This window comes from Cyanistes caeruleus, unplaced genomic scaffold, assembly GCF_971803275.1.
Source record: "Cyanistes caeruleus unplaced genomic scaffold, bCyaCae1.hap1.1 HAP1_SCAFFOLD_91, whole genome shotgun sequence".
NCBI lineage: Eukaryota > Metazoa > Chordata > Aves > Passeriformes > Paridae > Cyanistes > Cyanistes caeruleus.
This window is the reverse complement of record NW_028255895.1, coordinates 632,311-657,799: the sequence shown is the minus strand read 5'-3', so window position 1 is coordinate 657,799 and position 25,489 is coordinate 632,311. Positions and strand designations below refer to the sequence as shown.

Below are 25,489 nucleotides of genomic sequence, written 5' to 3'. Positions count from 1 at the left end.
ATGAGTTATTCAAAGGCAAAAGTTCTCTTCATCTGTCTCTGTGAGCCTCCCTGGAAACAGAAGTTTTCTCTTTGCCTCTCAAAAGGCCACAAATCTTCAACTATTACTTCTCCCTCTGTTTCAGTATCTCACAGCATCACAATCGCTTCACTATTTGCTCAAAATCCACACTTTGAACACTCCATTCCTCCCAATATACTCTGTCATGAATTAAAGGAGCTCTTTTTCAGAACACTATTGTCCATCTCCATAGCTTTAACAGAAAAATATTTCAGTTTAATTAAAGCATCTCCTTATTCTCTCTTCCCCATCTAAAACTTAACTCCTTTCATCACTGTTTTTGATGGTTTTATGATGTCGTCTTTATGTTGATTGTCTGTCTCTCTCTGTCTCTCTGGGAAAAAGGAGTAATCTGTATGTTTTATCCAGGTAGTAAAAGAGTTAAAGTCTTGGAAAGCTGCAGATGTTGATGGTGTCAGGTTTCAGTCCAGCAGCAGAAACTGCAAACCAAGCCAGGCCGGCCGGCTCCGTTTCTCCCCCCCCGCCCTCTGCGGCCTTGTCCGGCCTGGAGGGGGGAGGAGGCCGAGACAGAGCCTGTTACCTCGTCAGAAGCCAGAAACCAAAGAGAACAAGAGAGCTGTCATAGGGTAGCTTTACTTTTAAGACAGCTTAGAAAGAAGAGAAGTTGAAGCTGCTAGTGGCTGATGGGAGTTTTTCCTCCTGACCAATTATCAGTCATTTCCAAGAATTGACAGCAGATCTGACTATTAAAAAGTGAATTCAACTTGTAAACACCCCCTTAAGAAGTACAGACAGAATTCTCTTATTCTCTTTGGTTTCCAGCTTCTGAGGAGGTAACAAGGCTCTGTCTCGGCCTCCTCCCTCCCTCTCCAGGCCGACAAGGCCGCGGGGTGGAGGAGGGGAGAGGGAAGAGAAGCAGCGCTCGTCAGCCAAGCTTGGTTTTCAGTTTTAGCTGCTAGACTGAAACTTAACACCATGAACTCTTGCAGTTTTCCTAAAGCTTTTAATTCTTTTACTACCTGGATAAACATACAGATTACTCCTTTTCTCAGAAAAACAGAGAGAGACAATCAACATAGAGAAGACATCATAGAACCACCAAAAACAGTGAAGAAAAGAGTTAAGTTTAAATAAGAAAGAGAGAATAAGGAGATGCTTTACAGCTGAAATATCTTTCTGTTAAAGCTATGGAGATAGACAATAATAGTATAAAAAGACTCCTTTAATTCATGATGAGTGTTGGGAAGAATAGAGTATTCAAAGTGTAAGTTTTGAGCAAAAGAGAGAGAGTACTTGTGATACTGTGAGTTGCTGGAATTGAGTTGAGTGAAGATTTTGAAGCTTTGAGGGGCAAAAAGAAAACTGTTTTCCAGGAAAGCTCACAGAGACAGATGAAGAAGACTTCTGCCTTTGAATGATTTATCCTTAAAAACATCGGAGAGATGTGAAATGGGAGGAGAAGATCTAATGACAGATTTCCGGGCAGCAGGCATTAGAGAAATAGAAAACTATGCCAAAAAATAGTTTTCTTGTGAGAAACTCCGTAAGTTAACAGAAAGAGACTTCTGTTTCTCTACAAAGACGGATGAAAAGACTGTAGCAAGAATTAAGACTGTTTTTAACCACTAAAGTCCTAAAGTTATTTGTCTCTATGTTGTCATGCGTACAGAAGAATAGTTAAGATGTGGAAGATAAGGGGGTTTTCTGAAAGTTTATTCTGGTGTTCTTATTCTTGTAGTTTGTTAATAAACAGTCTTTATTCCTTTTAAGTTTTAAGCCTGTTTTGCTCTTGTTCTAATCCATATCTCACAACAAGAAATAAGTAATTTTTTACTTACTGGTTTAAAACCACGACACCTGGCAGCCTCAGTAACTGTGGATTTATTGACATCTCAGCCCTACAAGATTCCCACGGGAATTATGGGACCAGTGATAATAAATGGAAAAGCTGTGGGTGCAATAGTGTTGGGACGTTCATCTGCTAGTCTAATGGGACTGTTTATTTTACCTGGAGTAATTGATGTGGACTATTCTGGTGAAATATATATCATGGCATATACACTGGCACCACCAGCCAGAATTGATAAGGGACAGCAAATTGCACAACTGGTGCCACTACCACAATATACCCATCAATTGACACCATTGCAAAATCAATTACAGGGTACAGGTGGATTTGGTTCTACAGGAGGACTTATATTGCTTACCCTGGGCTTAAACACTCGACCCAAGCGAAAAGTTGTTCCCAATTATAACGGAGAATCCCACCAATTAGAAGGACTATTGGATACTGGGACAGACTCAAGTATTGTTGCTCCACAGTATTGGCCCCAGGAATGGCCTTTGTTGTCCAGTATGGTTACTGTTACGGGGGGGGAGGCTTAACTTTGGCAAAAAGGTCTCCGCAAATCCAGATTCAATTAGATGGGAAGGTCATCAATTCTGTTTTGTCAATTGTTCCATTACCAGACAAGGTTCAATGTCTAATAGGGCGAGATATTTTGTCACAACTTGGTGTTATTTTGACCAATGAGCACCCTTTAGAGTAGAGGCCATTGTTTGGACTTTCCCATTCCCACTTAAATGGATAATTCAGGAACCAGTATGGGTTGAACAGTGGCGTTTAAAAAGGGAAAGTCTGCAGCTAGCTCATCTATTAGTGCTGGAACAATATCAACAAGGACATTTAAAGTTGTCAACAAGTCCTTGGAATGCCCCTATTTTTGTAATTAAAAAGAAATCTGGAAAATATCGATTGCAGCATGACTTACGTGCAGTAAATGAACAAATGGAGCCAATGGGGGCGCTACAACCTGGTTTGCCCAATCCTGCAATGTTGCCAAGAGATTGGCCCTTGTTAATAATTGATTTAAAGGATTGTTTTTTCACTGTCTCACTGCATGAACAGGATACTTGCAGATTTGCTTTTACCTTGCCCTCATTAAATCGAGCAGAACCAGACAAGAGATTTGAATGGACAGTTTTACCACAGGGTATGTGTAATTCTCCTACCTTGTGCCAGCTTTATGTTGATAATGCTTTGCAGCCACTACGTGTTCGATGGCCTACAACCATTATTTATCACTATATGGATGATATTCTTTTTGCTCAGTCACAACCTTTTGCAGATTAACAAGTTAAAGACATTCAAACACAACTACTTCAGAATGGACTGGTTGTTGCACCTGAGAAAATACAGCAGTCATCCCCATGGAAATATCTCGGGGGGACTTTAACTGAGCAGTAGGTTGCCCCTCAGAAACTGTCATTGAACATGTCACTTCATACTGTTCATGATGCTCAGCGATTGCTGGGGGATTTGCAATGCCTTAAACCTGTTGTGGGTATTCCTAATGAACTTTTACAACCCTTATGACCTTTGTTAAAAGGTACTGATCCTACAGCACCTATACAGATCACCAGTGAACAAGAAGAAGCTCTCAATAAAATAATGGACTGTGTCCAGACAGGTGTTGTTTGTAGGCGAGATCCAGACTTGGACATTAACTTTACTGTATGGTTTGGACCTCAACATCTCATCGGTGCTTTAACACAGCAACAAAAGCAAACAGGGGAGATATGGGTATTAGAGTGGTTGTTGCCACCACTACAACAGAGACATACCTTAATTCAAAAAATTGAAATTTTAGCAGATTTAATAAAACAAAGGTAGAAGTGATTGTGACAAATTATGGGTGCAGATCCAGCTGTAATTCAGACACCAATAAAAAAGGACACTTTAGACTGGTATTTAATTCACAGCTCCACACTGCAAGAAGCATTGCTTGACAACAGCAGTGTGGTCAGTACTGAGGAGGTGCCTGGAATACCACTACGATGGATAGGCCAGCAGAATTGGATTGAAAAGCCCAAACGATCATTTTGCCGTTACCAGGGGCATCAACGGTGTTCACTGATGCTGGAAAGAAATCTCGTACAGCTGCTGCTACATGGCAAAATTCAGAAGGACAATGGAATCATCACATTATTCCAGCTCAAAAGGAGGACACATTACAAACTCTGGAATTAGTCGCTGTTGTTTGGGTTTTGGTGCAGTTTAAGGGTCCTGTTAATGTGGTAACTGATTCTTTATATGTTGCAAGAGTGAGTGAACGTATTGAAAAAGCAGACATAAAGGAAGTAAAAACCCCTCGTTTATATGAACTGTTTTTGCAGCTTCAAAGAGCAGTAAAGTTGAGGACTGCTGCCTTTGCTATTATCCATATTCGTAGCCACAAATGGGACGTGGGTTTAGGAGAAGGAAATGCTAGGGCAGATCAATTGGTTTCTTTGACACAAAATAGTCCTGTCCCACCACAGACATTAGCTAGAGAAGCTCATGCCATCTTTCATCAAAATGCAAATGGTCTCCATCGAGAGTTTCAGATACCTTTGGAGGAGGCTCAGGCTATTGTCAAAGCATGTCCTATTTGTAGTTTTCATAATCAAGGCAGTGGATTGGGTCTTGGGGTAAACCCTAGAGGATTACAGGCTAATGGGTTGTGGCAAATGGATATTACTCATGTTGCAGAATTTGGGAGAGTTAAGTATGTACATGTCACCATTGATACTTACAGTCATTACATCTGGGCCACAGCTCAATCTGGTGAGAAAGCACGGAATATTGAGCGACATTTAGTAAGTTGTTTTGCAGTCATGGGAGTTCCACGTTCTATCTAAACAGACAATGGGCCTGCTTATTGTAGTAGTAGAATTAAGCAGGTGATGCAATCATGGGGATTTAGACACATAACAGGGATTCCACATTCCCCCACAAGTCAGGCAATAGTAGAACGAGCTAATGGTACTTTAAAGCAATATCTGAACAAATTTAGAGAGATCAAAGATCCACAAGAATGATTATTGCATTGTTTGTTTTAAAATTTCTGTGTATTTTCGGAAACAGTGATTTGCCTGCAGCAATACGTCATAGTGCACCTAAAGCAGAGAAAACTCAAAGTCCAATATGGGTTCGCTATAAGGATCCAAAAACAGGACTGTGGGGAGGTCCCAGCAAAGTACTGTATTGGGGACGTGGTTATCTTTGTGTGTCTACCCCCACAGGGCCTGTCTGGGTGCCGAGCCGATGGACTAAACCTGCTGATCCCAGGGATTTACCTTCAGCTGATCCAGAAAATACTGCAGATACTTCTCGCTCTCTGCCAGCAACATAGAGACGGGATCTGATGAACTCTCACATGAAAATCTTGTATACAGTACCAGAGTGTGAATGTCATCCTTTTGTATGTTACATTTGTAAAGTGTGTAAAGAAAAGTGGTGGGCACATTCTAAGTGGGGTCGATCCCCAAGAGGGATTTGTACAGAGTGTTACAACTTTGAAAGAAATTTCATTGAGGTTGCATTACAGGAAGGTATACAAACAGGACAATTTGAAAAAGGATCTGATAGATGGTGGGAGATTTTTGCTTTTGGGATAAACCCAGAAAATTACTGTTATCATCCTAATACCCCTTTGCCATATATTATTGAAATAACCACAATACGCTGTCGTAAAACACTTACACAGGTCAGGTGTGATATTCCAGGGGTAAAAAATAAAAATTGTGAGCAATTCTTAAAACGGCAGTCTCGAGAGAAAGGGTCTTTTCCTGAAAGTTATCCCTGCTACTGAGAAGATGGAACAGCCCGTGGTTCGAAGCAACTGAATCGACCCGCGAGGCAGAGGGGTAAAAGAAAAGGGAAGCAAGATCTCCCATGGGATCCAGCCAAGATGCTGGCTGAACTGCCACAATCTTTTTAAAGTCCTTAAGGGACTATCTCTGATCAGGTTGTTGTTTTGGTTTACCATGATAAAGGGAAATGAGGGGCTCTTGATTGACATAGATGAAAGACAAAATATGTGGATAATGTGGGCCAATCAAACTGGACAAGATAATTTTTGCCTTTCAATGGCTACCCGTTCAGATCCTTTTCGAACTTGTTTAGTGGGTGCACCTTTAGAGGATTCACTCAATGCCACAATGTTTAAAAACTGGACAAAGAATTGGAAAATGCCCAAGGAAGCAAACAAAACATTATGTGAAATCCCATCAGGTAAATTCAGGATCAATATCTGTGACACAGGTTTAATCCCAGCAAATCCCATTGGTGCTCAAATTTGGTACATTGCTACAGGTTTAAATGTTACCGGATCAGAGCCACAAGAGTTAAGACTGTTAGGCTCAGCCCCTAGCAATTATTGTTTAACTTTTGTCAATTGGGCTAGGAACAATCATGCAAAAAGGTCTCATGGGCCAAATGGTACAAATGTTTCTCCACAAAATTTGCTGTATTTGCAAAATAATGATGCATACTGTGGCAATTGGTCTCACAAGGTAAATTCTAGCAGTTCACCTCTACAATTACCACCTGGTATTTTTCTAATCTGTGGAGATCGTGCATGGCAAGGACTGCCAGCAAACATTTATGGAGGGCCTTGTTATTTTGGGAAATTGACATTGTTTGCACCCACTATACAGCAACTATGAGGAGCCAATAGAACCAGGTTACGAACAAAGAGAAGTGTGTTCCAATTGGGGCCAGAATGCAAGGATCAGGTTGAACTTTGGGAACGTCCTACAGTGATTGTGTCATCTGTTTTTACACCTGGAGTATCTAGTGCTCAAGCCTTAACACAGTTACGACGACTGGCATGTTGGACAGGAAAACAGTTTAATATTACATCAAAGGTTTTGTCTGATTTGCTTTTGGATATGAAGAGTGTTAGGCATGCTGTATTGCAGAATAGAGCTGCTATTGATTTTTTGCTATTAGCACAGGGCCACGGCTGTGAAGACTTTGATGGGATGTGTTGCATGAATCTTTCTGACCGTTCAGTGTCTATTCATGCTCATCTCCGACAACTACAGAACAATATGAAAATATTAACCATGGAAACAAATCCATTAGAGGAATGGTTTCAATCCCTAGGTCTCACAGGATGGTTAAAATATTTGGCACAAATGGCAATTGTTGTTATATTGATCATTGTGATTGTGCTACTGTTTATTCCTTGCATACTGCAATGCTTGCAAAACATGATGAAAAGGGCTACTTCTACAGTTTTGTTAGTACAAAAAGAAAACAGGGGAATTACAGAGGAATGGCTAGAGAGCAAAGGTCATGTTCCCATGCAGCAGTTAGCTGGGAAAGAATGAGACAATAGAGTACAGTTGGTGTGAGATGTTGCAAGGTCAGGAAGGCCTTAGTGATAACTGTTAACTGAGAACAGGACGCTGTGATCAGAAGAATGTGAATTCAGCATAGATGAGCGATCACAGGAATGTGGAATTAGGTGGAGTTGACCTTAAATAAAAATATCCAAGAATGAGCTTGCTTTTGCACTATGTATGAGCCTAATTATTGATGCTATATAAGTGGTTGCAGAGTTACCAATAAATGAGACTTGCTGATCATTCATATTGAGTGCTGCATTTCTCCCGCCGAACTCATCATTTATGTCCAAGTTCTAAACTGCAAATTTTCACACTCAAGACACAGTCATGAAGAACATGTATTTCAATTTCCTATTCCTTTAACTGCAGTGTAAAATATCTTAATATTGGAAAACATCCATAAAATCTCTCCAGGAAGGCAGCTAATGGGTCCTTTTCACTAGCATGTGAACAAACTAAGGAACTAAAATCAAAGCTGAGTTCTCTTTTTCAAAAGATCAGTTACCTCTGTCTTACTCCAGTGTTACAGAAGATTTTTCACTACACATTTGGGGGTAATTTTTATCTTTCATATTTTTTTCGGGGGTTTTTTTGTTTGCTTTTGTTGTTTTTGTTGGTTTTTTTTACAGAAAACATGTCCTAGAAAAGGCATGTCCTTTGCTCCTGGCTTCCTGCTGGCTGAGCTGCTCAGGCAGAGCCCGGCAGCTCCTGGCCCTGCAGGGCTGAGGCTTTTCCCTGTTGCTGGGCACAGACTGATGGAGCAGCAGTGCTGAACACGGGCACACGCAGAGGGAGCAGAGCAGCTGCCTTTGCCCACCTGAAGCTCCAAGGCCAAACTCTGAGCAGGCACGGCTGCAAGAGACTCGCAGGCTCCCTGTTGGCTCTGCTGCCCCACTTGTGCCCGGCCCAGCTCTGCGGGAGGCAGAGGGAGAACAAGGGGCAGCTCCCTCCCAGCCCCAGCCCAGGGACCCCTCCAGCCCCGGGCCTTGGGCCACTGCCAGCACCCGCTACTCCAGCCACGGCTTCTGCTGCCACTGACAGCAACAACCAAACTGGGGCTGGTCCCGAGGGAGCAGCAGCAGTGCCTGCATCTGATCCCTCAGTCTGGGGCAGCCCCCTGGGGGAACAGAGGGCACAGCAAGAGGGACAAAACCAGTCAAGGTCAGAGACTGGGAAGAGCCAGAGCTGGGAGCAGGAACAGCTGCTTCATTGAATCCTGGAGAAAGCTCTTGGCTGGTTCAAAGCACTGAAAGTGTGAAGAGCAGAGTGGAGGCCACACCAAACAATGCTCCTGTTTTCACATTTCCCCTCTCCATGTCCCAGAAGGAATTGAATGAACTTATTCTTCTCTCCAAGTGGTCTCCTTCAGCTTGAGCAGCTCAGCACCAGGAGCTGAAGGAGCTGAAGCCTCAGGCCACAAGAGCTGAGCAAGAGGGGGCCTTTGGACTAAAGTAATGCTGCTAAGTAATGGACCTAGCTGAATGCAGCAGATAGAATCCGGGTATTATAGAATCCATTCTGCTGGAAAAGACCTCTGAGTTCATCCAGTCCAGCCAGTCACCCAGCAGTGTCAAGCCCCCCACTAACCCTCGTTTCTGAAGTGCCAAGGTCTGCACAACAGGCCCTGAGTGAGGCCTGAACAACAGGCCCTGAGCCAAAGGTGATCTCTGAATGAACCTTCCAGCCAAAGGTTACCTGTCCATCTGCTCATTACTGAAATATGCATGGTCATGAACGCTGTGATAGATGTATCCACTCATCAATGAAACATGGATTGACCTTTCTGTGTTTAGAAGCCAGACAAGGCCATGAAATCCGACATCTGGCCTTGTTTGGGGTGTATGGTCAGGGTTGACTCCCTTGGTTCCTCCTTGAGCCCTGGCCAGCCTTTGGTAGGGACCCAAGAGGAGGATGAAACCAGATATTCCCACACCAGAAGTGCTGTCAGTTTGTTTATTCAGCACTATCAAAGTTGGCCCTCTCTCACAGCGGGGTTGGATCCTCACCTGTGGCTGGAGGCACCTGCAGAAATTCCCAGTGTCTGGAGTGACTCTCCAGCCCTTGGCTGTGACAGCTTCCACAGCTGATGGGTGGATCTGGGGATGGCAAAGTCTGAGGGGAACTGGTGCTGGATCTTTGTTAATCCCTGCAGGCAATCTTTGGCACTGATGATTGGATTCATTGCTGAGCTGCTCCTTTTGTCATCCTTTGCTGCTTGGAGCTGCAGTAAGTGACACTGATTCCTTCAGGTGGAGTTTGTGCCTTTGGTGCTGACTCTGCCTGCTGGTGAAACAAAACTGGCAAAGTCTAACCAGATCACAACAAAATGTCACTTTTAAAATGTAAATGTAAGGAATCAGTCCCATCTGTAATTCCCAGAAGGGAAGCTCTCCCCAGAGTTCGCTGGCTCTGGAGTGGGGCTGAGGTCGGAGCACCGTGCGAGCAGTGGGGCAGTCGGTTAAAAGAGGCTGAACCGCTGGATGTCTTAAAATGCATCCAAACATTGCATATGGGAAAATGAAAAGAACTCATGGGTTTGGGAAGACGAGGATGGATTTTGTTAACAGCACCAAGAGAAGGAACAACTGTTTTCGGAATGCTCCCACGTGGAGTGACAGAAGAAGGTTTTAGTCTTTAGCTCAGGTTTGTTTGTCCAAGTAAAATAATAATAACAATAACAATAATAATAGTAATAACAACACAATAATATATATTTATATATATAACTAAAAATCAAAAATGTGAAATAATGCTGACAATTCCAATTTGTTACCTTTGGCTGCTCACTGTAACACTAAAATACCCTACAAAAAAGGACTAGCAAAGACCCAAATGTCAATGGTAAACATTGTGAACTGTATACAAGGAATAAAGGAGGAAGGGATAAAACTGGCTATTTTTATAGGGTTTGGTGATGCTGTGATGTGGAATGCTTTGTCTGTTCCTGGGAAAAACACAGTGATTAAGACTGCTGCGTTTTTCATGTACCACACGATCTACAAGCTAGAGGATTGGTTGAACAATTGTTAAAAGAGCAGTTGATAAAACGGGGAGATGGGAACCTGTCCCGGTAGAGAACCCATCTCCCAGATGAGCTCCATGCCCTTAACAATGGGCCCACTGGGAAATGGAAACCCCTGGGTGTGCACGGCTGCACCCAATTTGCAAACACAGCCATGGGCAGTGAGACTTGGACTGCCTGGGAAATTGTTCTGGGTGTGATGGCCCCTGCCAGGGCCACCCCAGAGGCTGCAGGGCTGGACCTTCATGCACTGGAATTCATTAGGAGAAATCAGAAGCAAATGAGAGTTTACAATACAGGAATAAGAATTCAGATGCCTCCAGGACACTTTGGTTTGATAACTGCTCACTGGAGCTTGGCCTTGCAAAGGGTTCATGTCACTGGAGGAAAAATTGATGCAGATTATCAAGGAGAAATTGAAGTAAGTCTGTTAAACAATAGTGAACAAGATTTGATTGTTCAACCCCATGACAAGGTAGAAGAAATATTGATATCACAATTGAAAAAATAATTGTGAAGAAAGAATATCCACTTCAAATTGCCTCCATTTGTGGATAAAAAGAGTTTGGACCCAGCAGTCTTAATAAAGGAGCCAGAGTGTGGGTCCAGAGGCCAAATGGCCCTCCCAAGCCAGCTGAAGGAACAGCTCTGGGCAAAGACTACACTGTTGGAATCCTGAGACCTGGGCAGGAACAATGGGAATATGTCCCTGCAGCCAAGTGTTCTCTGCCAGAACAAGTCGATGGGATGGGATATTGTTTTACAGACCCTGCCAGACCAAATCTCCCTGTTTGCCCCAACGGCCCCTTTGGAAAATGCTCAGATCCATGGGGCTCCATGTGAAGGCTGATGTGACCCTGAGGGACTTCCACACCAATTCCAGCCAGGAGCCTGGCTGTCCCTCAGGGACTGGGACCCGGCACCTCTCCAGCCGAAGGGAAAAGGACCCCAGCAAGCCTTGTTAGCCACAGACAGCGAGGTAAAGCTGAACAGCAAAGGACCTTGGGGACATTATTCTGGAATTCAAAAGGTGCCAGCTCCATGGACAACAGAATTATTGTTCCTAACGTGAATGAGGGTGAGGAAAAAGGATGAGTAAGCTTGTGATGGTAAAGCACAGAAATCCTTTCACATTGTGGCCTCCAACTAGAACACTGAAGGTTTCTCCTGAAGGGAAATCTCAGTCAATCCTGTAAAACTGACAATTGCATTCCTGTGTTCCACAGCATAGTTTTCTGTCAGTGTCCCTGCACTGGATCCGTTACGAGTCAGAGCCCATTGACAGAGTTTTGGCCACCCCACAGGGTGAGCCCTCCGAGGGAACCCCATTCCTCCCAACCTGAGCTGAGAACATACCCAGCAATTAGTTACATTGAGTATTTTGGCTACTTTGATCTTTAAATTTTCAAAATAATTTTGATGACTAATGCCTTGATTAAACTTCAGAGGTGTTTCTGGCAAACAAAGATCCTGGCTGACTCTCAAGATACAACTTACAGGTGTTGGGGGTTACGTGTCCTTTATTTTCTATTTAGTTCTGGCTTGCCTGTGGAATTTTTACTCATGACTTGCAGGGAAAACTTAACTGCGGGTACTTGGTGGCTGCTTGAGGAAAGATAAAGAGTTTGGCTGGGCCCAGGCGGGGAAGGGGGCAGGAAGAGGGGAGGGTGGGGACAGTTTGGTGGCTTCTTCAGCTTCAGAGAAGAACACTTTGGGTGCAGAGCTGTTGTGGTGGGGAGAAGGGAATTTTGCCATCACCCAGATGGAGCTGCTGCTTCTTCTCCTTCTTCCCTCTTCATTGGTGGCCTCGCCCTCACTGTCCTGCCGGGACGTGTGGCAGTGCCAGCCACCACCGTGGAGCTGCTGATCCACCTCAGCCACTGGCCCGGGATCTCAGCTCATCCCTGCTGTTCCAGCTGAGTGTTCCTCAGAGCCCTGCAGGAGCACCAGCACTGACTGCCAACCCGAGGGGGTTTGTGAAACAAAGCCTCTCCTCCATCCTTTCCCGTCTCAGCCCAGAAAGCTGTCACGGGGTCCCTGGTTCTGTTTTCTTGCTAACGCTGTAGTTATTGTTGTTTGTTTGCCTGGTTATAAATATTAGTAAAAAACTGTCATTCCTATCCCCAGATCTCTGCCTGAGAGCCCCTTGATTTCAAGATTATCATAATTTAGAGGGAGGGGGTCTACATTTTTCATTCCAAGGGAGGCTCCTGCCCTCCCTAGCAGACACCTGTCTCTCAACACTGAGACATTTCCATGAGTAAATTTTACAAAGTTTTCAATAAAATTCTTATTGATAAATTTGCCTCCATTTCATTTCTAACAAGCTGTTCCTAAAGATCCCGTCAGGCTGTCTTAGACACTTTGGGCAAGGGATTCCTTCCAAGCTGGGCCACTTGGGGGGGGGATGGGGGCGGCCCCAGGGCGCAGGGCAGGGTGTGCAAGGGCCCTTTGTGACACGCTGCAGCACGGTTACCGTGGGATGGTGGCAACGGGAGCAGATGTCAAAGGGCCCTTTGTGACACGTGCTGACATAGGAGCTGGCGGTGACAGGGCCACGCCACAGTGCTCGGTGCACGCGACGGGTCAGGACGCGCCAGAGCGGTGCTGTGAGGAGCCCCCGCACAGCGCACTCCTTAGTGTCGGACCTGGAGCTTTTCTGAAGCACTATTACTGCAGGTGACCTCGAGGCCAGACCACAGGTCTTGCTGACCTGTGGCCTTGCTGACCCTTCCTTCTTAAGGTTCTCTTGAGGGCAGACCGTGGGACTTGGTGACCCGGAGCTTTTCCGACGTGTCGCCCATCCCTGCAGTCTCTGCCCTTGAGACCAGACCACAGTCCCTGTTGAGGAGCCTCCTGTCCTTCTGGCAGGAGCCCTCAAGACCCAAGTGCAGGACTCGCTGTCTTGCAATCTTGCCAGGACTTGAGTCTTGCAGGTGCCTTCCAGGCACGACTGCAGGACTTGCTGACTCTGAGTTTTTCCGAGCCATCTCTCCTGCAAGCAGCCATAAATCCAGTCACTGCCATGGAGCAGCGACCCCCAAGAGTGCCCAAGTTGGCCTGGCTTGAGGAGCAGGAAGAAGAAGGCTCTGGAGCTGTCCTGGCACAGGAGTCTGAAGAGGTGCAGGAGTTCCAGGCACCACAGGAGGGTGAGTTGCAGAGCTCGGCCTTAGGGCTAGTGCCTGTTGCCAGCTTGGCCCCATCCCATTACATGCCATGCCATCCCCTGGTGCTGTTCCTATGGAAAGGATTGGAGAGTCTGGAAGATTTGGAGCAGCGACCCCCAAGAGTGCCCAAACTGGCCTGGGTGGACAAGGAGGAAGAGGAGGTCGAGGAAGAAGGTCCTGGAGCTGCCCCAGCACCAGAGACCGAAGAGGTGCAGCAGTTGCAGCCGCTGGAGGAGGGTGAGTGGCAGAGCTGGGCCACAGGGCTGGTGCCTGCGGCCATCTTGGCCCCATCCCATCCCATTGCATCCCATCTCATCCCATCCCACACTGTCCTGTGGACACACACCCATGGACAGCACAAAAAAGGGGCTGGGGCTGCCCCCGCAGCAGTGGCCGTGCTGCATCCCCTGGGGCATCCCGGGACTGTCCCTGCCTGGGGAACGCAGGGCTGGGCTGTGCTCTCCGGCCTCTCCCGCAGCCCCTCAGCTCTGGCTGCTCTTTGCCAGATGCAGCCATGGACGGCACACAAGAGCAGGACACCGCCCGTGGCCGCTTCCGCAGAGCAGCGCAGGTACCTGCAGCCATCCCCACCTGCGCTGGGCCTGCTGGCACTGCTCAGCCCAGCACCGCACTTGGAGCACTCCATGCAACTTCCCTGCCTTCCTGCCCTTCTCCTACAGTTTCTTTACCAATACATCAAGAGAATTGGCAAGGAAGACACCAGACCTATGGACACTGAGGTCAAGACATCCTCAGAGGTCTTGGCAGAACAGAGCAGCGCTGCCCAGCTGGATCTGCTTGTAGAGACGGCTCTTTTCAATCCAGAGCAAGTAAGCAGCCTGTGGCCAGCCTTTGATCCTCCAGCAATTGCTTGGCTTTCCCAAGCCACACTTGCTGCTCACTTGGAGCTTTTGAGGCCATGGCAGCGTGCTGGAAGAGAAGCACTTGTCTGGGGAAGAAGCTGGGCACATTGCTGACTCCCTCTGCTAGCATTCCAAGTCTCCCTGTGCCTTCTCCAGGTGCCCGCCGTGGTGAGGTACATCCACCAGTGGCTCATGGCCAATGAGGCTGCTGAGCACAGGATGGACTGGGCCCTGATGCAAGTGGCCGAGGCAGAGCCCGATGATGTGGCCATCACTCTCCTGTGGGTGGCCCCAACGTGTGACAGGTATGGGGCCCAGCTGCCCTGAGGCCTCAGGGCTCCCCAGCCCATCACCCTGTACAGCCCGGCCCAGGGCTGTGAGCAACACAGACTTCCAGGGCCCTCTGGCTGCTCCCTTTGCCAGCCCTGCTACAAAGTCGGCCCCCGAGCCCGCTGCCGTGCTGCCAGCCTGCCCCTCAGGGGCCTGTCCCCACAGGGCTGGGCTGCCTGGCTGCTGCTGCCGCTCAGGGCCAGTGGGCACAGGCAGAGCTGGCGGCCAGCTCAGCTCCCCGCTGCTGCCCAGCCCACGGTGCTGTGTCTGACCCCGCAGAGCTGCTATGGCCATGTGGACGACCATCTTGCTCTCGCCCTGGATTTCAGAGGAAGTGACACCGCTCCTCATCAATGTGGTGGGGAGCTGGCCGCAGAAAAACCTGGGCACCTCTGATGGGGACAAGACGGCTGTCTTTTCCCTGACTGTGAGTTTCGGGAGCTGGCCTTTGCTCACCGCAAGGCCGGCCGCCTCTCCAGCAACTCTTTTGCCTCCTTCCCCCACTGCATCTCCCTGCTTCAGGCACTGGCCACAAACCTGGCCTAGGGGCAGCTTCAGGGCCACCAGGCCCGCTGCTCCCCCTGCGTCTGCCCCGGCCTCTCCCTGCCACGCTCAGGCCCTGCCACACGGACGCCCCGGCACTGAGCGCTGTCTCGGGCTGCTTTGTCCTCTGCAGGCAACTCTGGTGATGTGGAAGATCCTCCAGGGGCCCTGTTGCCCACAGATCCTCACAGTCTATTTCCCCCGCCTCTTTGTGCATCTCCTCTTCCAAACATACTTCAGTACTTTGTATATGAAAGAGGACGTCCATACCTTCTGGAAGGAATGCCAGGAGCAACACGGCCTCTCCACCAGCCCCAACAGGTGCTCCATGCCACTCCTCCTGTCCCTGCCACTTCCCCAGCCTCAGAGCCAGCGCTCCCAGCATCACCTGGGCTTTGCTGTGCACACAGGTTTGCAGTGCAGACCCTGAAGGCCCTGCTCTGCAGTCTCCACTTGGAGCATGTGGTGGTGGCAATGGAACGCAAGCGTGGCTGGGACACGCTGCTCTGTGCTGACACCCACCACTATGCCGTGGGTCTGCTGGCCAGGTGAGGCCCCCTTCTCCCCACTGCCTCTGACATTTTTGCCCCTGCCCGGGATGCCCCCCCACAGTCCCCATGGCCATGGGCCTGAGGGCCTCGTCACCGAGGGATGGCCAAGGAGACTGCAAAAGGCTGTGAGAGGAGGGTGCCCAGGAGCAGCCACATCTCACGGGCCCACATCCCCTCACAGAGTGCTGGGGCAATAGGACAACTGTGTCAGTCAGTCCTGGGAGAGGTTTTTCGCACCCTTGCTGAGACTCTTTCTGCCATTTTCTGCCTTCCAGGGTAATGCGCCATGCATCTGGCCACTTGTGTAAAGGCATCTTAAGCTACCTGCTTGAGGTGCTCAGCAAACCGTTGCCACACTGGGATGTCTCTGCCATGGCATTCCTTGTGGAGGTGAGCCTGATGGCCAGCACTACCTCGCTCAGCTCCCTGCCAGCCCTGTCCCCTGGCATAGCCACAGCTGCCTGGGACGGCACCCGCGCCCTGTGCTGCTGCCTGGGCCCAGCCCTGCGCACTTTCAGGCTCCTGCCGGCCGGCTCCCCTCTCACTGCCCTGTGCCTTTCAGCTCCTAGATTGCCTGGACTTGAGTGACTGTGGTGACAGCCTAATGGAGATCTTGTATAAGTACCTGTGGTACAACTCCAGAGAGATGCATCACCAGGTTCTCAGGGCTCTCCTCCTGCTAAAGGACCGTCCCTCCATGGTGAGAAGGGGGCAGCAGCTGAAGCCGTGTGGGCAGCATGAGGCTGGGCAATGCTGTCACTTGGCCTTGGCTGGCCTTTGCCTTGGGCGCTGAGGCAGCTCCTCCCAGCTCTCCTGCCTGCTGCTTCAGCTGCCCGAGTGCTTTGAGACAGCCCTTTGGCCTCTGGGCCCTGCGGCAGCTGCCCGGGCTTTCACACCCTTGTGTTCTGCACAGGCCGAAAGAATTCAGAGCCTGACAGGAAGACTAGTGCACCTCCTGTGGGACTTGGACAGTGACGTGGCCAGGATGAGCATTGCTCTCCTGAGCCATATTTTCCTGGATGAAGACACCCCAATATCCTGGCGCAGGGCCCTGCAGCTGGCTGAGCCGCTCCTGAAACTCCTGGACAATGTAAGGCTCTGTGCCCCAGCCACGGCCACTGCCTGCTGCCCGGACACTTTGTGCCCTGTGCATTTGCAGGCCTGCGCCAATGTGGGCCACAAGAAGCCAATGATGAGGTCATTTTTCCTTCCTTCCTTACATACAGCCCGATAGCCAGGTGCAGCTGCTCTCCATGTCTCTCCTTCGAAGAGTGATGTCTTCGGCAGAAGAAGAAGGAAGAAAGCCCCTGAAGGAACGAGTGTACCAGAGCCTGCTCCCACTCTTTTTCCACTGCCAAGATGAGAATCGGCATGTGGCAGAGGTGAGGACTCCTGGGCTGCTGCTGCGCCTTGGCAGGGGGCTCAGCTGCCTCCTGCCCTGACGCAGGCTTGCAGGCTGCAGCCTCCTCCAGCCCTTGGCACTGGGACACTCCTGTGCCCTGCCTTGTGGGGCCATTTGCGGCTCTCTGCTGCTCCCCAGGCCTCTCGGACAACGCTCCTTCGCGCGGCTGACTTCCTGAAGAGGCCAGACCTGGAAAAATCTGTCAGGAAGGAGAAAATGTGGAAGTTTGCCAGGCTCGTGGTAAGGACGGCCATAAAGTGCCAGCCAAAGGCTAGAGAAGCCCCCTGGCCCCGGTGCTTAGTGTGTGGGGCTGGCAGCTGTGCCGCTGCCCACTGCTGCACCCGGGGGCCGCACGGCTTCTCAGGGCTGGCCGGGCACGGGAGGCCGGGACTGGCCGCAGGCAGCAGCGCCCGGCCGAGGGGCAGAGCCCGCGCCAACCCTTCCCTCCTGCCGCTCTCTCCAGCTGGCCGACCACAGGATCCCCTTGGCCGAGCACCTGCGCCGGGCCCTGCAGTACCTGAAGAACCCACAGGAGACCCTGCGAGCGGCGGCCATCAGGGTCATCGGTGAGTCCCGAGCCCGGGCTCCCTCCCCGCCCCGCCGCAGCTCGGCCCCAGCCCCGGCTGCTGCCCCGGCAGCGGAACCCGGGCCCGGCGCCCTGGAGCCCCGGCTGCCCTCGGGGCTGCTGCTGCCGGCCTCTGGCAGCCGTGCCCTTGGACTGAGTCAGGGTGCGGCAAGGGCCCGGGCTGAGCCCTGCCGGGGCAGGAGGCCGTGTGGCCACAGGGCTGGCAGCGCCGCTGGCAGGGAGCTGTGCTGCTGGGACCCTGACAGGCTCTGTGTTCTCAGGGATGGCCGGGGAGCAGCTGAGGGGGCAGCACGCAGAGCTCCAGGTGTTGTGCAGAGGTGAGCCAGGGCAGCGGGCTGACAGTGTTGGCTGTTGGGGGCAGCTGCAAGCCCTGGCCAGGCTGTGGAGGGCTCTGCTCCCTGTGCCGATGAGGGGCGGCGTGAGCAGAGCACAGTGAGATTTCAGGGCCACGTGGGGCATTTGTGGCCAGCAGCTTCGGGCTGACCCCCTTGCTCCCTGCTCCCTCCTGGCCAAGGCAAGAGCCGGCTGGCATGGCCCTGGCAGGGGGCTCTCGCTGGGCCCCCACAGCTCTGGGGTTTGACCGTGGCTCTGTTCGTCTCTCTTGCAGCCCTCGAACGCCTGACGGAGGACAGAAGCGGTGCCGTGTCAGATCTGGCACTTGAAACGCTGTATGTCCTCCGGGCCATCCAGAGTGCCCGATATTCCATCCTGCAGAGGATGCAAGACCAAATCCTCAGGGCATGGAGGACACGGCCTCGTCTGTCGGGCTTGGGCTGGCTGCGCTGCTGGAGATGTGCTCAGCGCTGATTTAGGATGTTCTGTTTGCTGGGGCCACCTGGGCATGCCAGGATTTTTAATTTCATAAGAATTGTTTTCTTCTGTTTTTTTCTTTTTAATATGTAAATAATATAGGATATGTTAGGGCTGAGAGGCTCTATCTTCTGGGGCCACATGGGCCCTCTGTTATTTTTTGTTTCATAGAGATTGTTCTTTTCTTCGTTTCGTTTCCATCTAGTATGTAAATAATATAGGATATGTTATAAACCACAAGAGTCCCAAGACCTTTCTTTTGCTGCCCAGGGTGTGTGGGGCATAGGGGAAGAGAGGGAAAAGGGTTCTTGTGTTCAGCAACCTGCCGGGGCATGCAGTGGCGCAGGGGAAATGGCCAGAAGCCCCTTGGCCTTTGGTGGTTGTGCTGAAGCCACAAGCCCTGTGGCAGGCAGGAAGCGCCATCTGTGTCCTGCTGCCCGTGTGTTGCTGCCGTGATGGCTGAGGAGCTGCTGGAGCTCCTGTGGGGCTGCGGCGCTGCTGCCGGGCCAGGCTGGGGGAGCCCCTGAGGGCACGGGGTGCTGGGAGGCCGTGAAGGGATGAGGGGCTGCAGAGGCCCAGACGGGACAAGGCAGTGGGAAGGCACGAGGGGGATGTGTGAGGGAGTGGGTGGCAGGAGGTTCCAAGGGGACAGAAGGCCCTGGAGGAGCCGGGGTGGTGGAAAGCCCTGAGGAATTGGGTGTCAGAGGCCATAAGCAGCCCCCGGGCAGCCGCCTCTTCCCTGACACCCGGCTGCTCCGGTGCTTCCCCAAAATGTCTCCCAGGCCTGCAGCAGAAGGCCTGGAGGCTGGGACACCACTCCAGCGGGAGGGTGGGGACAGCCCGAGGTGCCCAGGCTGGGCTGGCTGGGGACATGGAGGGCAGGGGGTGCTGCCAGGCCACGGCCACTGGGTGCCTCCAGGAAGGGGCAGTGGGCAGAGGCAGGGCTGGCGGCCAGCCCGGGCCCTCACGGCTGCCCAGGCCACGCTGCTGTGACCGAGGCCCCCCTGACGCAGAGCTCGGGGCCCACAGAGCTGCTGCCACCATGGGGAGGGTGGCGATGTCTCCTCCAGCAGGGCTGCCCAGTGGCTGCTGCCCAAGCAGCTCTGGAGCCCACAGAAACAGCAGCAGAGTGTGCCCAGGAACAGCAGCAGCCCCAACGTCGGCACCTGCGCACTGCGGTGTCCGCAGCAGCCGGGTGCCAAACAGGGGGAGGCTGTGGGCACAATTGCCTTTGCTTTGGCAAAAGGCTTCAGCAGAGTTGGCCACAATGGCTTTCTCTTCACTTGCAGCCTTACAACAACGCTTGCCAGCTTCAGCTGCAGCCTGTGCCCGTGACTGACTTGGATGGCCGTGCTTGAGGGCGAGCTCGCCTTCCACACTCAGGTGTCCCAAGGCAGAGGCACTGGCACCATCCTGAGTGAGAGAGAGAGAGAGAGAGAGAGAGAGAGAGAGGGAGAGAGTCTGATGGGGCAGGAGGCCTGTGCTGCAGCTGCCCTCCCTCTCTTCTGTCCAGGCACCTTAAAGATACATGAAACCAAATCCTGGACTTGCTTGGAACAAAGGAAGAAGCAGCATGTGCTGAAAAAAAGCAGGGACTTACACGGCTCAGTTTTGCTCTCCACTTGGGCAATCCCAGAATCCCTGAGCACTTGGTGTTGCAAAGTATCATCAAACATCATCCAGTCTCCAAGCACCCTGCCATCGGCACAGGTGGTGTGCAGGCACAAGGTGTCACTAGAACTGGGAGAACACTTTTCCATGTTGACCTTTTCCTCTCCTGGATTTCAAGCAAAGATGAAAAAATCATCTAGTGAATGACAGGTGAATAGTGTAGCACACAGAACTAGGAGTAGGAGTCTCCAGTGGCCCATGGTGTGTCCATTCAACCATTGTTAGATTGTCCAGTTGGAGCTCAGCGCGGTGCAGCCCGGGCACAGGCACCAGGCTGGTCCATTTCAGCATCCCAAAGTCTTGGTGGCTCCCTGTGCACCCAATGTCTCCTGAATCCATTCTTGAACTCCCAGTTACTGCTGTGCCGGACATGAGAACACAGGAACAGCTTGTTTGGCTCATTCTTGCCTTTGCTGCTCCTGCCTAAAGGAATCATCAGGACTATATGCTGATGGAATGGGATCGCCGAACAGCAGGGACTTTGTCTGTAGTGTCTAAAACTAAAACCTTGTCTGACTGTTCAGACACTCTAAAATCCAGGGTGAGAATGACAGTATGGAAGAATCCTAGAAATCTTGACTTGTGATTTTTCTAGTCAAGGATTTGAATGCCAGTGTGGAAATTACCAAAATATTCAAACTTGTTGTACTAGTTTGAAATCAAACCAGTGAGAGATCGCAAGTCAGAATTATAATTTAATAGGAAAATGATAAAAAGAATAAATGCAATAATATCAAAAACACTGACAGAGTCAGAATACAGCCTGGAACTCTGTTAGGGTGATGGTAGTCGTCCAGATGAGGTGGTCTTGTTGAAGCGTGATCCTCTGGAAGAAAGGGGGTCTGGTCTTCAGCTGAAAGTCCAGCAGTAGCTCCTGTCCTCTGGAAGTCCCGTAGGTAAGGGCTGCTGTGGTGTTCGAATTCTCAGCTTATATCCAGTATGGAATGCTTGGCTCCTCCCTCGGGGAGGAGCATCTCACAATGGGATGGTGAGTCATGAGATAAGGCCTTGATGAGCCATTAACAGAAAACAGTCTAGGAGGAAGTTACCTCTGAGTCATGCAGCAAGGCAGTGGTGGGCCCATTAACAGGGGACAATACAGGGGGAAGTTATCTATGAGTCATGGGGCAGGGCATTGATGGGCCCATTAACAGAAGGTAGCCCGGGGGGGGGGGGGGGGGGAGGCAGGGAGCACTGCCTCACCTGGTTTCAACAGTACATGAGGATGGTGATAGAATATACTGCAACCCAGGACATAATCCACCCCTTATTCTATTACCATCTACATAATTCTAAATCAGTACCTTCTTTAAACTCCACACACACACACACACATATATATATATATACAATGGAACTTTACACACAGTTCTCACTTAAAATGAGGTCTCTTTGTGGCACACATCGGGTTTCTCCATCTTTCCGCATTACCCACCAAGTGCAACCAGGTCCTTGAGCGAAGACAATCCTACGGATAGGTTTGCTCTTGCCTGAGGTGGGATTAATCCAAACAGTCTTTCCTAACATACCTCTCATGTGTACCACAGGGACTTTATCTCCATCCACCGTGTGCAAGGGTTCAGACTGGGCAGGACCAGCTCGATTGATGGATCCTCTGGTGTTAACCATCCAGGTGGCCTTTGCTAAGTTCACTTCTCAATTTTTGAAGGTTCTTCTACCAAGTGCTTTTAGGGTAGTCTTGAGTAGTCCATTGCACCGTTCAACTTTCCCAGCAGCTGGTGCATGATAAGGGATATGATAGATCCATTCAATTCCATGTTCTCTGGCCCAAGTACTTACGAGGCTGTTCTTGAAATGCGTCCCGTTGTCTGACTCGATTCTCTCAGGGGTGCCATGTCTCCAAAGGACTTGCTTTTCCAGGCCCAAGATGGTGTTCCGGGCAGTAGCATGAGGCACAGGGTATGTCTCCAGCTATCCAGTGGTTGCTTCCACCATGGTTAACACGTAGCGCTTGCCTTGGCGGGTTTGGGGAAGGGTGATGTAGTCAATTTGCCAGGCTTCCCCATACCTGTACTTGGACTATCTTCCACTGTACCACAGAGGCTTCACCCGCTTGGCCTGTTTGATTGCAGCGCAGGTCTCGCAGTTGTGGATAACTTGTGAGATGCTGTCTATAGTAAGGTCCACCCCTCGCTCACGAGCCCATCGGTACGTTGCATCTCGTCCCTGATGACCAGAGGCATCATGGGCTCAACGAGCTAAAAATAATTCTCCCTTGTGCTGCCAGTCCAGATCCACCTGTGATATTTTCACCTTGGCAGCTCGATCCACCTGCTCATTGTTACGGTGCTCTTCATTAGCCCGACTTTTGGGTACATGAGCATCCACGTGTCGAACCTTCACGATCAGCTTCTCCACCCGAGCGGCGATGTCCTGCCAAATCTCAGCGGCCCAGATGGGTTTCCCTCTGCGCTGCCAGTTGGCTTTTCTCCAGCGATCCAGCCATCCCCACAGAGCATTAGCTACCATCCAGGAGTCAGTGTAGAGATAGAGCCTCGGCCACTTCTCTCTTTCAGCAATATCTAAAGCCAGCTGGACAGCTTTAAGTTCTGCGACCTGACTCGATCCACTCTCTCTCTCGGTAGCTTGTGCAACTCGTCGTGTGGGGCTCCATACAGCAGCTTTCCATTTCTGGTTAGTGCTTACAATTCGGCAGGAACCATCGGTGAAGAGGGCATATCGTCTTTCACTCTCCGGTAGCTTATTATATGGTGGGGCTTCTTCAGCACGTGTTACTTGCTCCTCTTCTTCAGAAGATAATCTAAAAGTCTCACCTTCAGGCCAGTTTGTTATAATTTCCAGAATCCCAGGGCGGTTCAGGTTTCTAATACGGGCACGCTGTGTAATGAGGGCAATCTATTTGCTCCAAGTAGCATCGGTGGCATGATGCGTGGAAGGAATCTTTCTCTTGAACATCCACTCTAGCACCGGCAGTCGGGGTGCCAGAAGCAGCTGCGCTTCAGTACCAATGACCTCTGAGGCAGCTTGGACTCCTTCATAGGCAGCCAAAATTTCCTTCTCTGTTGGGGTGTAGTTGGCCTCGGATCCTCTGTAGCTTCGGCTCCAGAATCCCAGTGGTCGACCCCGAGTCTCACCAGGCACCTTCTGCCAAAGGCTCTAGGACAGACCATTGTTCCCGGCTGCAGAGTAGAGCACGTTTTTCACTTCTGGCCCCGTTCTGACTGGACCAAGGGCTACCGCATGAGCGATTTCCTGCTTGATCTGGGCGAAAGTTTGTTGCTGTTCAGGGCCTCAATGGAAATTGTTCTTCTTGCGGGTAACCAGGTAGAGAGGGCTCACAATCTGGCTATATTCAGGAATGTGCATTCTCTAAAAGCCTATGGCACCTAGGAAAGCTTGTGTTTCTTTCTTGTTGGTCGGTGGAGACATCGCAGTGATCTTATTGATGACTTCAGTGGGAATCTGACGCCGTCCATCTTGCCACTTTACCCCCAGGAACTGGATCTCCCGGGCAGGTCCCTTGACTTTGCTCTTCTTGATGGCAAAACCAGCCTTCAGGAGAATCTGGATGATCTTTTGTCCTTTCTCAAATACTTCTGCTGCCGTGTTCTCCCACACAATGATGTCATCAATGTACTGCAGGTGTTCTGGAGCCTCACCCTTTTCTAGCACAGTCTGGATCAGTCCATGGCAGATAGTAGGACTGTGCTTCCACCCCTGGGGCAATCGGTTCCAGGTATACTGCACACCCCTCCAGGTGAAGGCAAACTGAGGTCTGCACTCTGCTGCCAGAGGAATGGAGAAAAACGCATTTGCAATATCAATGGTCGCGTACCACTTTGCTGCCTTGGATTCCAGCTCATACTGAAGCTCTAGCATGTCTGGTACGGCTGCACTCAGTGGTGGCGTGACTTCATTCAGTCCACGGTAATCCACCGTCAGTCTCCATTCTCCACTGGACTTACGCACTGGCTATATGGGGCTGTTAAAGGGTGAACGAGCCTTGTTGACCACCCCTTGGCTCTCCAGCTCACGAATCATCGTATGGATGGGGACCACAGAGTCTCTGTCGGTGCGGTATTGCCGACGGTGCACTGTTGCTCTGGCAATTGGTACCTGTTGTTCTTCAACTCTCAGTAGTCCCACAGCAGAAGGGTTGTCTGAGAGACCAGGCAAGGTACTCAGTTGTCTGATGCCTTCTGTCTCTAGAGCAGCTATCCCAAAAGCCTAGCGATAACCTTTTGGGTCTTTGAAGTACCCGTTCCTGAGGTAATCTATGCCGAGGATGCATGGGGCCTCTGGACCAGTCACGATGGGGTGTTTCTGTCACTCATTCCCAGTTAAACTCACTTCAGCTTCCAGTACCGTGAGCTCCTGGGATCTCCCTGTCACCCCAGAAATAGAAATGGGTTCCGCTCTCACATACCTTGATGGCATTAGAGTGCATTGAGCGCCGGTATCAACCAAAGCCGTATATCTTTGTGGGTCAGATGTGCCAGGCCATCGGATCCACACTGTCCAATAGATCCGGTTGTCCCTCTCCTCTACCTGGCTAGAGGCAGGGACCCTCTAATCCTGGTCATGGTGCACGTTGCTCTCCTCCGGTGAATATGCTCTTGATGTCCCTTCAAGAGGATCACTCATATCATCATTTCTATACCTTCTGATGTTCTGGCCACGAGAGACCGGAGCGGCGCTGGCTCTAGATGAGCTCTTTGTGGTAGTTGTCTCTCTTTTTAGTTCACGTACCCGGGCTGCTAAGGAGGAGGTGGGTTTTCCATCCCACTTCCTCATGTCTTCTCCATGCTCCTGGAGAAAAAACTAGAGGTTACCTCGTGGAGTGTATCTTTTCTCTCTGGCTGGGGAATGCCTACTCTTAATAGCAGAGACTCTTGTTGGTTCTGGGGAGACGTGGTAAATTTCTTCCTTAAGTTCCTTTTTTAGTTTCTGATGGCCCTCTTCAATCAAGCTCCGGACTTGCTCAGCCAGCCTTGTTTCCACAGATGAGACATGGGTGCGAAACGGGGCAGTGACAGTGTCCTCGTAGATTCTTAGTTTATTGGCCAGGACACCCACTCTGTCCTCACCTTCCCTCCATTGCAGTGTTGCCAGGTAACGGGAGTACATCTCTGGTCCAAGCCGTGCAAATCTCAGCCACATCTGTGACGTGCACTGGACACCATCTGGGCTCTTAGGAAATCTCTCATCTTCTGCAAAAATGATCTCCAGCACAGCCAACTCCCTCAGGCATCGGATACCCTGTTCCATTGTGCTCCATTTTCCCTGGTGCACCTGGAGGTCTTCTTTGCAGAGGTATCTGTCCCTTACACTTGTCAGCAGTCGCCTCCAGAGGCTGAGAGTTTCT

The 25,489-nt window shown here is 50.4% G+C and overlaps 1 protein-coding gene across 1 annotated transcript; it reads left to right on the top strand.

Moving 5' to 3' along the window:
* Positions 1–12,728: 12,728 nt before the first annotated feature.
* On the top strand, positions 12,729–18,708 carry LOC147646566 (maestro heat-like repeat-containing protein family member 7). Its single transcript, XM_086873261.1, has 16 exons — positions 12,729–13,368; positions 13,468–13,623; positions 13,893–13,957; positions 14,067–14,216; positions 14,406–14,554; positions 14,859–15,006; positions 15,256–15,443; positions 15,533–15,670; positions 15,949–16,063; positions 16,236–16,373; positions 16,587–16,763; positions 16,900–17,055; positions 17,214–17,315; positions 17,539–17,641; positions 17,922–17,978; positions 18,269–18,708. The coding sequence occupies exons 1-16, from the start codon at positions 13,245–13,247 to the stop codon at positions 18,466–18,468; spliced, it is 2,166 nt and encodes a 721-aa protein (XP_086729387.1). The 5' UTR covers positions 12,729–13,244; the 3' UTR covers positions 18,469–18,708.
* Positions 18,709–25,489: the final 6,781 nt, after the last annotated feature.